The sequence below is a fragment of the Oncorhynchus tshawytscha genome, linkage group LG15, assembly GCF_018296145.1.
Source record: "Oncorhynchus tshawytscha isolate Ot180627B linkage group LG15, Otsh_v2.0, whole genome shotgun sequence".
In the NCBI taxonomy this organism is placed as follows: Eukaryota; Metazoa; Chordata; class Actinopteri; order Salmoniformes; family Salmonidae; genus Oncorhynchus; species Oncorhynchus tshawytscha.
In genome coordinates, this window is record NC_056443.1 from 2,788,307 (window position 1) to 2,805,167 (window position 16,861).

At 39.8% G+C, this 16,861-nt stretch overlaps 1 protein-coding gene across 1 annotated transcript in view; it reads right to left on the reverse strand.

The window, feature by feature from the left end:
- Nucleotides 1-16,861, reverse strand: part of LOC112264561 (protein SCAF11-like) — a 32,052-nt gene that overhangs the window by 12,470 nt on the left and 2,721 nt on the right. The window contains exons 2-5 of the mRNA XM_042297790.1: nucleotides 4,284-4,347; nucleotides 4,003-4,148; nucleotides 3,740-3,823; nucleotides 3,510-3,592 (exon numbers count right to left, since the gene is read on the reverse strand). Coding sequence (XP_042153724.1) covers nucleotides 3,510-3,592; nucleotides 3,740-3,823; nucleotides 4,003-4,148; nucleotides 4,284-4,305 — 335 coding nt within the window. The 5' untranslated portion in view covers nucleotides 4,306-4,347. The remainder of the gene's footprint in view (nucleotides 1-3,509; nucleotides 3,593-3,739; nucleotides 3,824-4,002; nucleotides 4,149-4,283; nucleotides 4,348-16,861) is intronic.

Genomic DNA, 16,861 nt, shown 5'->3' on the forward strand with positions numbered 1-16,861 from the left:
TCTGGTCTGATGAAACCAAGACAGAACTCTTTGGCCTGAATGCCAAGCGCCACGTCTGGTGCCAGCATCATGGTGTGGGGGTGTTTTTCAGCGGCAGGGACTGGGAGACTAGTCAGGATCGAGGGAAAGCTGAACATAGCAAAGTACTGAGAGATCCTTGATGACAACCTGCTCCAGAGTGCTCAGGACCTCAGACTGGGGCAAATGTATTTTTAATAAATTAGTAAAAATGTCAACCTGTTGTTGCTTTGTCATTATGGGGTATTGTGTGTAGACTGAGGGAAAAAAGTTAACCAATTTTAGAATAAGGCTATAACGTAACAAAATGTGGAGAGAGTCAAGGGGTCTGAAAACCTTCCGAAGGCACTGCATGAGCTTGTCTGATCATCACCTTTACTTCAAATGTCAGAATTCTATGGAATGCCATCAAAGTTTTATAAAAATGTATGCGACTGCATTTGCATCTGTGTTGAATAAATCACAAATGGGAAATGTTAACTGCATTAGATTGTTTTCAACAAACCCTTTTTTTCAGACCAGGTAGCTATTACTATTTCCAAAGTCAAGACACAACTTAATTTATTGACAAGACGAAGCAGAATTTGCCATCCATCGAGTTAGACTCAACCATGACGTCCATGGTAATCGTCCCAGTCATTTACTGGCCCACAAGCTAAGCCGTAATGCTCAATTAGCTGATATAGCAACTATTGCATCTGAAACAGGGGAATTACTATCAGAACCCAAACTAAGCCAAGATTCTTCTATAAATAACTGTACATCTCAATGTAACGGCAGGTTTACTATGTAGAGGGCCTATAGGCAAAGCCGAAAGACTAAAAGGCCAATATCGGCTCTGCCGTTCTCTATGATGGACTCCATCTCTACTTATGAAATCTCAAACATTTGGGAGTAGATAAGACCATTGCCAGAAATTTTAACAGAACGTTCAATCCAACCTCAGATTAAACAGCAGAATATATATTGTCAAAATGAATATTGCCACGGCTGAATTTCTGTAGTTCAATGCTTCCCATGTCTCACCCTTCTGGCTATTGGGATAAAATTCAGTGTGGTTTCAAAATTAATATGGCAAGGTAAGCGATCCCGGTTAAAATTAACTTACAAAGAGAGAAATACGTGGGAGGATGAACTGTACCAAACTTTAAAATGTATTTTCAGGCACTAGCATTTCACACCATCATAAATTGGTTTAGACATGATTCCTCCAACCCCTGGCTGAGTATAGAGAGAAATATGGTATATCACATTGCCCTGGAAGAGACTCCTTTAAAAAAAAAATATGTACAAATTAGGTAATCTATGCCAATGACAGGATTTATAAATAAATTATCTGAGTCCCCAAAAATATTGAATCTCTATAATATATAAACAAGTTTTATATATAAAGCTCATTCTGTGCTCGCCATTAAAAAAGCATGATCCAAAGACCTGAGTGAATCTGAACAACCATTTAACTGGAATAGAATATGGAAAAACATGACCTTGGTGTCCTAACCACGAACTTATACATTTTAAGTTGGTATTTAACACCAATGAAAAGGTATGATGAAATTGGCCCAACTCCCAACTAGGGTTGTAATGACCGCAGTTAAATTCGACGTGACCGTGGGGTTCTGGTAATCTCCTCTTTTGTAGTACCCAAATCGCTAACGACCATTAGGTCGCTAATGGCCTGGTACTCAGGGCTGTATTGTCCCTCTAACCACTGACATCAATGCAAATATCGAAAATCACATCAAACATCATTAAAACAGTATCATGCTTTTAAACCTCACCATTAGGCTACATTTTTTGGACCTCACTGATGATCAATTTGAAGAAAGAAGTTCTTCAAATTGAACATGGTCATTGTTTCAATGTCAAACAACTAAATGGAGAGTGCTTTCTAAGGTGAAGATTAATTCAAAGCATTTAAGCATTTAAGTTGCATGTAGAACACCCATATGAATATTAGAGCCTATGCATAGGCATATGCCTTTATGAGCCCATACCCGAAAAAAATACCCTGAATTAAAATAATTACTGTGCTGTTATACAATACATTACGCACAGCAGAAAAAAATATTTTATAAAAACCCAGATTTAAGATGTCTTGGTACATAATTGGTCTAGACTCCCAACCATTTTTTGGGGAGTTATCGCCTTGGAGTGTGGACTATATTATTATGCATACTGGATGGACTGGTTACCTTATGCTACACTCCAAACTATCCATGAGTCTGGGAGTGAACGTATTATTCCTAGGTGATGCTGTTGGTTCATTGATTGTGCAAGTGGCTTACAGAATTAGCCTACAATTATAGTGACTTTGTATTTGATTTTGAATAGCCTAGTAATAGGGTATGTTTAATATATTCATAATAAATAGGCTGACATTAACTTTAGCTACAGAATAGATCACCATTGTGTGTTTCCATCTCCTCCCCTCTCTCTCCTTCATTCCTTTCTCAAGCATGCAGAGATAGGGGCTGTCAAGAGTTTAAATATGTTTCTTTGTTATCGATGTTCATGAACATATTTCACTTAGTTTCCCAAATTAAGCACTGGGTAGCTGCAGGAACATGGTTGGAGAGCCCATGGCATACATAGTTTATGCAGTATATCACCTGTCACGCAGTGAGGATGCATTCTCTTCAAAGAGTGGTTAATCCACAAAGTGAAATAAGTGTTCTTATAAACCCAGACATTTCTATATGTAATCCCGTGTGAAGGCAGGATTTTGATGGTTGCCACTAAAAAGAGGAGGATCCCAGCTGCTACTATATTTATTTCTCAGCTGCTCCGCTATAAAACAGGAATAGCTTACCGGGCATAATTTAAACTGTGGGAACGTGGCCTTCATTCGCTATTTGAGTGCATAAGGATGACATGTACATTTCCCCCTCCCCCTGTTCCTACCCATTTGATAATGGACCATTCTAAATCAAAACAAATGTGACATATTAGTAAAGACAAATTTAAACTGAAAATAGTCTGATGGGTGAAAATATGATCACTTGATGAGATAACAGGGTGCGCAGCCTGAGGCAAAGAGTGCAATCTTTTTATGCAACTTTTTCTAATAGAATAGCCTAGTCGCATCATGCAGTCCACATGTTTTGATTTCTAAGACATTCTAAGGTTTGTATCAGTCACAACTAAATTCGCCAAATAACTACAGATAGAGATATGGGGGAACTGACACCCAATCTGTGTTGCTAGGCAGGATGGGATGTATTTCTTAGTTTTTAATCCTTTAGAGTACAGGTACATGTGGTATAAACTAAGTGTGTAAATTAACATGTATATTGTACCTGTAACACCCACCTCCAACAAAAAAATGTGGTAAAAAAATAAATATAATAATGCACCGCAAAGTGACTGCCATTAAGCTGCACACTGTTTGAATGCTCACCAAGTTTAAAGACAACGTTTCGACCAAGGTTCTTTATCAGGTTAACTGTGCAGCAGGGCAACCCTTTCACTAACACAAGACCTCTACTCACTTCAACAAACAGCCACTGGCTTCCGGGTCTGTGCAGCCACACTTCTCTGGCTCTGATTGGCTGACTCTCTTCTTCACAGGAACCTGAGATTCACATCACAACTGAAGTCAAAGCACGTACATTCTTCTTGCATAGTGACCAAAGCTATAATGTAGCTTCTGATGTTTCATGACATGACATTTACAAATTGTGAAACAGAAGGTAGAGCCAGCGGAGAAACCCCTGTTTACCGTCACACATCCCAGCACAGCATCACGTTTGTAGACAACATTGAAAGGCTGCCTGTCCACTGGGCAGGATGGAACTGCCTGCAACTTAAACACAGAAGAAGAAAAAAACATCAGTCCAACACATCTTAGCCATGTATAGTCTCCTGAGCCTCACCGGGAGTAAGACCATGGCTTATCACAACAGACAACTTGCCAGTTGCAGCACTATCTGTTGCCACAGAGGGTGATGTGTCTAGGGGGTAGGACAGAGATATGGTGCTTACCTCTGCCCATCTAAGGAGGCAGCTGAGGCAGAATACATGGCAGCAGCTGTCGGGCATGGCCAGGACACAGCGGCCCAGGGCACCCAGGCAGATAGGACACCGCTCTGCCTCTTCCGGCTCCGGGTCTCCCTCTGGGGTCTGTCCGTCTGACAACCAGAGAGAGGTGGCACAACAGCTTGTCATTCAAGAACAAACTTGAGGGTAGAGACTTTGAAATGAAATCATCACGCCAAAGCCCACTGAAAGATCTTATTCATGATGACTGGCTGGCAGTTACTTACCATTTCCCGATTCACCCGTCATCTTTGGCACAGTGTTGCTTTGTCCCTAATGACCAGATGACCCCTGGAAATAAAAATGTATGAGAGATTGTTGTTAACCTCTGCGCACCGATGAAGGATGAAATTCGACAGGATGAAATTAGACAAAATACGGTGATCGCTACATAAATAGTCATATTAAACATTCATGAAAATACAAGTGTCTCACATGTTTCGAAAGCCTAGAATCTTGCTAATCCAACTGCGTTGTCAGATTTAAAAAAGGATTTACTGCAAAAGAATACGATGCGATTATCTGAGGATAGAGCCCCATAAAAACAACTATTTCAACCAGCCCAGGCGTAACAAAATCACAAACTGCAATAAAATAAATTGTTTACCTTTGACGATCTTCGTCTGTTTGCAATCCCAAAGCTCATTGTTATACAATGAATGGTCTTTTGTTTGATAAAATCCATTTTTATAGCCTAACACAAAACATTTTGTGAACCGCTTGTGTCGTGAATTCCGTCTCATTCCATTTTCGACGACACATTCAATGTAAATACACACAGTAAACGTGACTTCTCCAGTCATGTTTGGTTTCATTGCAATCAACTGGTTTGTTTGTAACACAGCCAAACCTGATGGGTCATTTTGCGGGACGTATTGACTGAAAGAAACCGATTTGAAGACTGTATTTTAACCCAATGACCACTGATCGTCTTGAAATCTAGCTGGGTAGATAGCAAATGAGCTGAGGTAAACGGCCATATGTAATGTTTATGTGTTGGAAGACCAACCCATGTAGTAAACCCCTGCGTAAAGACGGTCATTCGCCATTGAAGATTCATACTGGAAGGAGCCAAGCTTGTGATGCACAGCCCTTTTTCGGTAACGCGCATCTTCAGCTGTTTATATATCGAGCATCATGGCAAATAAGTCAGGAAAAGCTAAATATAAGACTAGATATACGAATGTAGACAAAATTATAGAGGAAATTGATCGTGACAGTGAAACAGATCTTCTTTTGGAAGACGATTCAGCTAGCGACCATAGCTATGACTCCAAAATGGAAGCATATGTTTTGAATGGAGAGGACATTGTTTTGGACTGGTAAGTTCTTCTCATGCTAATGCCATTGTTTGAAATTAATAATATAAAATATTATTTGTGATTTAAAAAAAACAAACATTTTATTTGCAATATATAAAAATGTAATGAAATGTGCAAAGTACACATTGGCTATGTGTTGTGGGTGGGGGTGTTTGTATGTATGTGAATGACCCATAGCCTGTTTGTCTGTGTTTGTGTCTGTGTGTGTGTGTGTATATGGCCAAAGTGAAATGGAACAGCACTTTATGTTCCCTGTAATCTATATATCTGTTTATTATACCTGTTGATACAGGGCTCATATGTGAAACTATTCTAACTGAACATTTTCTTTCACAGTGACACTGACTCTGAATGGAAGACCCCAGTGCCAAGGTGTCCATCCCCCACTGAAGCTGGTTCATCCAGCCGGACACCTGTTGTCTCCGGCTCCACACCTCCCGGGCCATCTAGAGGTGTGAAGGCACTGACAAAGAAGCGGAAGAGGGGAAGTGTGCCACCTGCTAACGAAGGGACAGAAGGGCGTTGGCACACTGTCCTAGAAGATGATGTGGAGCCACCTCAACCAACATTTAGGCCAAAAAGGAAGCCAGGACCTCTGCTGAACATGACTTCAACTTACAGCCCCCTTCAGCTTTTTCAGCTGTTTTTCACCCAATCCGTTGTCGATTCGCTCATGTCTAACACAAATAAGTATGGGGAGAAGAAGCAAGCAGGCAAAAAGGTAGCATGGAAGCCCATATCCATGTCAGACTTTTTCTGCTACCTTTCACTGGTCGTCTACATGGGGCTGGTGAAGCTGAAAAGCCTGAGGGACTACTGGAAAACATCATCTCTCTACCAACTGCCTTTCCCCATGACCGTTATGTCTTGCAAAAGGTTTCTGGTTATCGCACAGGCGCTTCATATCAGTGACCCAAAGGTTGATGAAGCGAATGACAAGAGAGGCACAGCAACATTTGATAGATTGTGCAAAATAAAACCTCTCTACTACAGCATTGTTGAGGCCTGCAAAACCTACTTTCAGCCAGCCCAGAATGTGTCAATAGATGAGAGGATGGTAGCCTCAAAGGCCAGAATTGGCCTCAAACAGTACATGAGAAACAAACCAACCAAGTGGTGTTACAAGCAGTTTGTGTTGACTGATTCTGTGTGTGCCTACACATGCAATTTTTTTGTCTATGAGGGGAAGAACAGTTTTGCTACCGGTAAGGGACTTAGCTATGACTCTGTAATGGAGTTACTGGATTTTCAACTGCTAGGGAAGGGCTACAAACTGTTTGTGGATAGCTTCTACACAAGCCCTACCCTGTTTGCAGACCTTAGGAAGCGGGAAGTGTGGGCTTGTGGCACCATTCGTACCAACAGGGTGGGCTTTCCGAAGACGAAGGTGAACGACATGCCTAAGCGGGCTGAGCGGGGGACCATGCGATGGATCCATGAAGATGGCCTGCTTTTTGTAAAGTGGATGGATACCAGAGAGGTGGTGATGTGCACAACAATCTACAAGTCCTTCAGTGGGGATCATGTCGTCAGATGTGTGAAGGACGGTGCCAGGGCATGGACCACCAAAAATGTCCCCATTCCAACTGCAATAAAGGACTACAACAAGAGCATGGGAGGTGTGGACCTGTCAGATGCGCTGATAGGCTATTACAATGTTCTCCATAAGACGATGAAATGGTACAAGACGTTCTTCTATCATTTCATTGACATTGCTGTGGTGAATGCATTCATCCTAAACAAAGAAATGGCTAAGAGCTGTGGAAAGCCCTTCCTCTCACTTCAGAGAGCTGCTCATCAAGGAGCTTGCTGGCTACAGCACCACTGCACCATGTTCTACCTACTCTACCTCTGTCCCTTCTGCCCCTGCCACAAGTGTTCATCTGCCCAAATTTATTTCTGCAGGTATGGATGTGCCTAAGGGCCAAAAGGGCACAGCATGGAGGCGCCACTGTGTTGTTTACAAGATGAAGTCCCCCATCACCTGCACCACATGCTTGGCGACCCTCTGCTTTACAAATGGCACCTGGCATCAGCAGCAGAATATTGTGTAGAGCTTTGGCAAAGTGGGTGGGGTTATATCCTTCCTGTTTGGCCCTGTCCGGGGGTCTCATCGGATGAGGCCAGTGTCTCCTGACCCCCCCTGTCTCAGCCTCCAGTATTTATGCTGCAGTAGTTTGTGTCGGGGCTAGGGTCAGTTTGTTATATCTGGAGTACTTCTGTCTTATCCGGTGTCCTGTGTGAATTTAAGTATGCTCTCTCTAATTCTCTCTTTCTCTCTCTCGGAGGACCTGAGCCCTAGGACCATGCGTCAGGACTACCTGGCATGATGACTCCTTGCTGTCCCCAGTCCATCTGGCCTTGCTGCTGTTCCAGTTTCAACTGTTCTGCCTGCGGCTATGGAACCCTAAACTGTTCATATTTACTCGAGGTTCTGTCCTGTTGCACCCTCTACAACCACTGTGATTATTAGTGTCTGACCCTGCTGGTCATGTATGAACGTTTGAAAATCTCAGCCATGTTCTGTTATAATCTCCACCCGGCACAGCCAGAAGAGGACTGGCCAACTCTCCTAGCCTGGTTCCGCTCTAGGTTTCTTCCTAGGTTTGGCCTTTCTAGGGAGTTTTTCCTAGCCACTGTGCTTCTACACCTGCATTGCTTGCTGTTTGGGGTTTTAGGCTGGGTTTCTGTACAGCACTTTGAGATATTAGCTGGTGTACAAAGGGCTATAGAGGACTGAGGGTCTTCCAAATATTGAAAGTGTGTAAATAGTTCCCCATGTTATTTTGTAAATGTACAATGGGGGGGTGTTAGAATACCATTTTGGTATTTTGTATATAGTTATTTGTTTCAAAATGTATACCTTCACCAATTTGGCCACTTGGGTACATTTGGGCTACTTGTATGGGACACCTGGGTGACTTCATGATAAATGTGATGTAGCACACTTGTTTTGGAAGTTATCATTCTGAAACTTTGCACAAGTACTGTTGCCCTCTTATGTTTTTCACTGAAATTGTCCCCATCATCCTATCTGAATGTTTGTTTTGTCTTGTTCATTTTAAAGATGATACAACAATAAAAATGAAAAAAAAACGTATGTTTTTTTTTTCATTGTATTATCTGAACCAGATCTATTGTGTTATATTCTACTACATTCAATTCACATTTACACAACCTTCTGAGTGTTTTCTTTCAAATGAAATCAAGAATATGCATATCCTTGGTTCTGAGCCTGAGCTACAGGCAGTTAGATTTGGGTATGTCTTCAGGCGGAAATTGAAAAAAGTAGGGGGTAGCTCTATTAAAACCTCTTAGAGCCAGGTGAGACGCCAGCGAGACGCTCACCTAGCCAACAGGAAATGGAAATGCACAATGCCAAATGCTAATAGTACTCGCTAAAACTCAAACTTTCATTAAAACACACATGGAGGGTACTCAATTAAAGCTACACTTGTTGTGAATCTAGCCAACGTGTCAGATTTTTAAAATGCTTTTCGGCGAAAGCATTAGAAGCTATTATCTGATAGCATGCACACCCCTGAAATACCGGAACGAGACGTAAACAAAAGAATTAGCGTAGCCGGCACTACACAAAACGCAGAAATAAAATATAAAACATTCATTACCTTTGACGAGCTTCTTTGTTGGCACTCCAATATGTCCCATAAACATCACAATTGGGTCTTTTTTTCGATTAATTCCGTCCATGTATACCCAAAATGTCCATTTATGAAGCCTGTCTGATCCAGAAAAAAACAGCTTTCCAAAACGCAACGTCATTTTTTTAAATTAAAAAGGTTGCCTATAAACTTTGCCAAAACACTTCAAACTACTTTTGTAATCCAACTTTAGGTATTTGTAAACGTTAATAATCGATCAAATTGATCACGGGGCGATCTGTATTCAATAGCAGCAAGTCTTAAAATCATGGTCGATATTCTCTCTTTCATAACTTCCCATGGTGTACCCAATGACAGGAAGTGCCTATTTCTCATTTCACCAAGGATTAACTTCAACCCAATTCCCAACACTGGCAACATTGTGTGGAAGCTGTAGGAACTGTAAACTGGGCGCTATCTATTTTCCCTTGCCATAGACAATACAGGGACCTCGCGGAGGGATACAGATATTTTTTTGTGAACAGTTTTTCCTTGGGGTTTTGCCTGCTACACACGTTCTGTTATAGTCACAGACATGATTTAACCAGTTTTAGAAACTTCAGAGTGTTTTCTATCCGCACATACGAATCATATGCATATACTATATTCCTGGCATGAGTAGCAGGACATTGAAATTTTGCGCGATTTTTAACAAAAAGTTGAAAAAATTTACCCGATCTTTAAGAGGTTTTTTAACAACCCAGTCACAGTGCCATCACTTAATTACATTAAACCTGAGATCTGTGTGTGTAACCAATTTGTCAAGCAAGTTTTTCATTGACTTTAATGCATTATTTACACAATGGCCAACTTAAGAGTCTATCGACACACCTGTTTGTCAGTTTAAGTAACAATTTATTACATTTTTTTCATCGGTCATTTTAAACTAGAGATATCAGTTTTTTTGCATAGCTTGCGTCGAAATCCACCGCATCCGCCTATGTCGGCCTTCCACATCTGCGGTGGAAGGTGGCCGAGCTATAGCGGTGTTTGTCAGACTATGAGACATCCCAAAAATCTGTCTTCTCACAAAAATGTCTGTAGCGTCCGAACGGCCGACAAACTATTATGACTGCTCCACGACCCCCACAAGTGTCACAGGACTCGTCTGAAGGTAACCAATACAAACCAATGGAAGTATAGAGGTACTTTTGTGCCAACAAATATAAGGGGTAATTATGCATCCCAAAAAATATATATATATTTCATGAGCCTTCTTATATCTCCTAGATATAGGACAGACACTTCAAAGCCTTATTTCTTATGATTTATTTTTGGACTGTCTTTTATGAATGTGTTACTCAATGCGTTTCTATGGGTTATAGTATTAAAGGCCAAATTCAATATTTTATCAAATAATTGACAAGTTACCTATCTTCTTCAGATTCTCATCAGATCGTCCAAAAAACCTGCCACGGTACCTAGCTAAGTCTAGCCAACCCTATTTAGATGTATGCAATACTTTTTAGCTAAAATACAGTAATGTTACGCTAGCTAAATTATTTTTTGGTTTAATATAGAATGGTGATATTTTTGAGATCAAGTGATACAATTAAACTGTCTTCAATTTCAACTTAATTTTCCTGCATTTTGGAGTAGAATGTCCTTTTATCACTAGGCGTTTTATTAGGTCCCACTGCTTTAGTAAGGACTTCTCACTTGTAAGTAATTGTAAAATACAGTTCTGGAGGTTGTATTTTTTTCTGATATATTCTCAAATGTATCTACCCCCTTGTCTGAACATCTGATGATACCTGGTCAGCCCATAATTTAAATGCATCATCAATCATCCTTGGCTTAAAGTCGCCGTCCATTACAATTTCTCACAGGTAGATAAGGTCTGTTTGGAAGGCTTTTTATTTTAGTGATCTTTGTCCAGACCTTTATGGTGTTATTTATACAGGTATTTTCTATCTTCCTAGTGTGTGTATTGATTATCTTCCTAAATATAGTTGTACCTACTGGTTTTTCCATTTGGTGGATTCCATTTAGCTGTTGATGCCGGGTTTATCCAAACAATTATTTTAGTTGGGCGGCTATATAATAATGCATTAGGTTTGGTGATGCTAGTCCCCCTGCTTATTTACATTGTTTCAAAATCAATAGGTATTTCAGTTCATTTTGATCCCATTTAAGTTTAAACTTAGTTTTGATGTCTTGGGATATTGGTTGACCTACAGTAATTGGTTCTGATTTCCCTGTATTTAGTCTGTATCCAGATAGGACACTATGGTTTTATTGCATCTAGTTAGCATTAGCTATTTATGTTTTTTCTTGAGAGCGTGCTCCATTACATTATGAATGTTTTTACTTAACTAGGCAAGTCCGTTAAGAACAAATCCTTATTTATAATGATGGCCTACCCCGGACGACGCTGGGCCAATTGTGTGCCGCCCTATGGGACTCTAAATCACGGCCGGATGTGATACAGCCTGGATTTGAACCAGGGACTGTAGTGACGCCACTTGCATTGAGATGCAGTGCCTTAGACCGCTGCTCCACTCAAATTAAATGTTTGTCTAACATTAATTTCTCAGAAGTCTGCTGGACAAACCCCATTTGGTCAGAGTTTATGATATCTGGGATTATATTACTGAATCTATTTGCAATAATTTATGTAAGCAATTTTTGGTCGCCGTTCAGCAACAATATTGGTCGATACGATGCACATTCTGCTGGATCTTTACCTTCTTTATGAATAACAGTAATAATAGCGGAGTTACAGGTTGGTACGTACTCTATTTTTGAAGAAGAAGCATATGATATTATCACGCCTCGAAGCACTGCTTTGGCCCCCACCAATGCCATTATGGGAGACCTCTCCATCATCATTAATCTCCAGATATTGTTTCAGTGTTGCCCTGATTCTATTCTTAAATTCTATGTCATGAAAAGTGAATTATTTCAACTCCAGACTGTCAAGCCTTTCTTTGGTCATATATTTAGTTTCATACTTAGCATGATCCGATATTTCAATTGGTCTAATGAGGTTATTGACTTTGGCTAGGTCTGTTTTAAAAAATGAAGAAATAGTATAATCTCGAGTATATTTGTTACGTGCTTTAAAATAGGGTGTAGAGTTCTACAAACATCTATTAGACCCACCGCCAAGTCTGCCCTTCTTAGTGTCACTGCAGCCTTCTCTGCCTTGTGTTTATGTTGACAATCTAACAAGGGATTCATGAGAAGGTAGAGGTATCCTCCCATTACTATTGTCTCTTTTGGCTCCATGATAAGTAGGTTAAGCATTTTGGATATAAATTCAGGTCCTTGTTCGTTTGGGTTATATACATTTAATGTTATTTCCGTGCCCTCAAACTTTCCATTTACTAGTATGTGTCTTCAGTCTGTCTACAATGGTTCTTTGTGTGAAAAGGGATATTATTTTTGGTAATTAATGCTACCCCTCTTCTTGCTGAACGGTAGGAAGAGGAAAACACTTGTGCTGATGCCAGTTGTTCTAATTTTCTATGTTCTTCTTTAGATGTGTTTCTTGGAGAAAGATGATATCACCTCTATCCCTCTTCAATTTTAACAATATTTTTTGTCATTTTTTAATGGGGCTATTAAGGCCATTTACGTTAAACAAAGTAATTTTTATTTCAACAGCCATTTAAGTATATAAGTATTTAGAAATCTCCATAACGGGTGTCATTCTCTTTGTTTCTTGTAGCACCCATAATACACTGGTCCCCTCATGCTGTATTTATTGTTCCATTGCCTGTTTAAATTATTATTATTTTGAATTACACTGTCTTTATGAATTGTTTTGTTCATACTGGACTTCAAGACATACCCAGGCCCAAATCAAAGGCTATTCAAAATTATAAATTAAAAATGGCCTCCAATTGTGCTACCACTTCCTTGGGTAGCATGGGTCATAGGACTCATAAATTGGGACCCTTCCTGTGAAAAGAGCTCACTTACAGCACAAAAATATATTCTATAGATCCTTTAATTTGATAAATAGCAAATGCATAAGGTAAATGCACATATACATAATTATAAAATAACAAAAAAGGAGAATATTATAGCGGTAACCAATTGGGTAGACGAGCTGTAAATAGTAATAACACAATAAGACTGGGAGGTCCAAGACAACCAACTCTCTACTCCAGGGAATACTCATGAAAAATATTGACTGAATTTTCCAAAACTCCAATAACACAATGAAATTACAACCATGACATCACACCAAGTTGCTGGCGTAACTTTGGAAGAATAGGGCTAACCAGACGAGAGGTCGACCGATTATGATTTTCCAACGCCGATACCGATTATTGGAGGACCAACAAAAGCCGAAATATTTATTAGTAATAATGACAATTACAACAATACTGAATGAACACTTATTTTAACTTAATATAATACATCAATAAAATCAATTTAGCCTCAAATAAATAATGAAACATGTCCAATTTGGTTTAAATAATGCGAAAACAAAGTGTTGGAGAAGAAAGTAAAAGTGCAATATGTGCCATGAAAGAAAGCTAACGTTTCAGTTCCTTGCTCAGAACATGATAACATATGAAAGCTGGTGGCTCCTTTTAACATGAGTCTTCAATATTCCCAGGTAAGGAGTTTTAAGTTGTAGTTATTATAGGAATTATAGGACTATTTATCTATATACCATTTGTATTTCATTAACCTTTGACTATTGGATGTTCTTATAGGCACTTTAGTATTGCCAGTGTAACAGTATAGCTTCCGTCCCTCTCCTCGCTCCTCCCTGGGCTCGAACCAGGAACACATCGACAACAGCCAGCCTCGATGCAGCATTACCCATGCAGAGCAAGGGGAACAACCACTCCAAGTCTCAGAGCGAGTGACGTTTGAAACGCTATTAGCGCACACCCCGCTAACTATTTCACATCGGTTACACAAGCCTAATCTCGGGAGTTGATAGGCTTGAAGTCATAAACAGCGCAATGCTTGACTCACCACGAAGAGCTGCTGGCAAAACGCACAAAAGTGCTGTTTGAATGAATGCTTACGAGACTGCTGCTGCCTACCACCACTCAATCAGACTGCTCTATCAAATCATAGACTTAGTTATAACATAATAACACACAGAAATACAAGCCTTTAGGTCATTAATATGGTCAAATTGGGAAACTATCATCTTGAAAACAAGATGTTTATTCTTTCAGTGAAATTTGGAACCGTTCCGTATTTTATCTAAGGGGTGGCATCCATTAGTCTAAATATTCCTGTTACATTGCACAACCTTCACTGTTATGTCATAATTACGTAAAATTCTGGCAAATTAGGCGGCCCAAACTGTTGCATATACACTGACTCTGTGTGCAATGAACGCAAGAGAAGTGACACAATTTCACCTGGTTAATATTGGCTGGTACGGCAACTGCTCCACCCACAACCGTAAGGCTCTCCAGAGGGTAGTGAGGTCTGCACAACGCATCACCGGGGGCAAACTACCTGCCCTCCAGGACACCTACACCACCCGATGTCACAGGAAGGCCATAAAGATCATCAAGGACAACAACCACCCGAGCCACTGCCTGTTCACCCCGCTATCATCCAGAAGGTGAGGTCAGTACAGGTGCATCAAAGCAGGGGCCGAGAGACTGAAAAACAGATTCTATCTCAAGGCCATCAGACTGTTAAACAGCCACCACTAACATTGAGTGGCTGCTGCCAACACACTGACTCAACTCCAGCCACTTTAATAATGGGAATTGATGGGAATTGTTGTAAAATATATTTTACCTTTATTTAACTAGGCAAGTCAGGTAAGAACAAATTCTTATTTTCAATGATGGCTTAGGAATAGTGGGTTAACTGCCTGTTCAGGGGCAGAACGACAGATTTGTACCTCGTCAGCTCGGGGGTTTGAACTTGCAACCTTCCGGTTACTAGTCCAACAATATCACTATCACTTTAAACAATGCTACTTAATATAATGTTTACATACCTTTACATATGAGACGAGTAATGTAGGGTATATTCTGTACTCTATATCATCTACTTCATCTTGCCTATGCCGTTCTGTACAATCACTCATTCATATATCTTATGTACATATTCTTTATCCCTTTACACTGTGTGTATAATGTAGTGGTTTTGGAATTGTTAGGTTAGATTATTCATTGGTTATTACTGCATTGTCAGAACTAGAAGCACAAGCATTAACATCTGCTAACCATGTGTATGTGACAAATAAATTTGATTTGGATAACCTGGATTTCTTTTAGCTAAATATGCAGGTTTAAAAATATATATTTCTGTGTACTGATTTTAAGAAAGGCATTGATGTTCATGGTTAGGTACACATTGGAACAACGATACGCACCGCATTGATTATATGCAATGCAGGACACGCTAGATAAACTAGTAATATCATCAACCATGTGTAGTTAACTAATGGTTCTGATTGATTGATTGTTTTTTAAAAGATAAGTTTAATGCTAGCTAGCAACTTACCTTGGCTTACTGAATTTGCGTAACAGGCAGGCTCCTCGTTGAGTGCAATGAGAGGCAGGTGGTTAGAGCGTTGGACTAGTTAACTGTAAGGTTGCAAGATTAAATCCCCGAGCTGACAAGGTAAAAATCTTGTCGTTCTGCCCCTGACCGAGGCAGTTAATAAAGATCGGGTCTTTTTTTTCAACGTTTTGTTAAAAACCACGCAAAATTTCAACGTCCTGCTACTCATGCCAGGAATATAGTACATGCATATGATTAGTATGTGTGGATAGAAAACACTCTGAAGTTTCTAAAACTAGTTAAATCATGTCTGTGACTATAACAGAACGTGTAGAGCAGGCAAAAGCCCAAGGAAAACGGTTCACAAAAAAATATATATATCCTTCCGCCAGTTGCCTGTATTGTCTATGGCAAGGGAAAATAGATAGCGACCAGTTTACAATGCCTACAGCTTCCACACGATGTCGCCAGTACTGTCATTTGCATTGAAGTTAATCCTTGCTGAGATGAGAAAGAGGCACTTCCTGTTATCGAGTACACAGCTGGAAGTTTTGAGAGAGAGAAAATGGAGAATCATTTCAAGAATTGCTGCTATTGAATACAGATCGCCCCATGATCAATTTGATCGATTATTAACGTTTACTAATACCTAAAGTTGGTTTACAAAAGTAGTTTGAAGTGTTTTGTCAAAGTTTATCGGCAACTTTTTTTATTTAAAAAAATGACGTTGTGTTTTGTAAAGCTGCTTTTTCCTGGATCAGACGGGCTTCATAAATGGACATTTTGGGTATACATGGACGGATTCAATGTAAAAAAAGACCCAATTGTGATGTTTATGGGACATATAGGAGTGCCAACAAAGAAGCTTGTCAAAGGTAATGAATGTTTTATATTTTATTTCTGCGTTTTGTGTAGCACCGGCTACGCTAATTCCTTTGTTTACATCTTTTTCCGGTATTGTGGGGGGTGCATGCTATCAGATAATAGCTTCTCATGCTTTCACTGAAAAGCATTTTAAATATCTGACATGTTGGCTAGATTCACAACGAGTGTAGCTTTAATTGAGTACCCCACATGTGTGTTTTAATGAAAGTTTGAGTTTTAGCGAGTACTATTAGCATTTGGCGTTGCGCATTTCCATTTCCTGTTGGCTATGTGAGACGCAGACGTCTCACCTTGCCCTAAGAGGTTTTAACCCACCGTTCCTAGGCCGTCATTGAAAATAAGAATGTGTTGTTAACTGACTTGCCTAGTTAAATAAAGATTAAATAAAGGTGTTTTAAAAATAATAATAAAAAATAAATAAAAAAAATCGGCCAAATCGGTGTCCAAAAATACCGATTTCCGAGTGTTATGAAAATGTGATATCGGCCATTC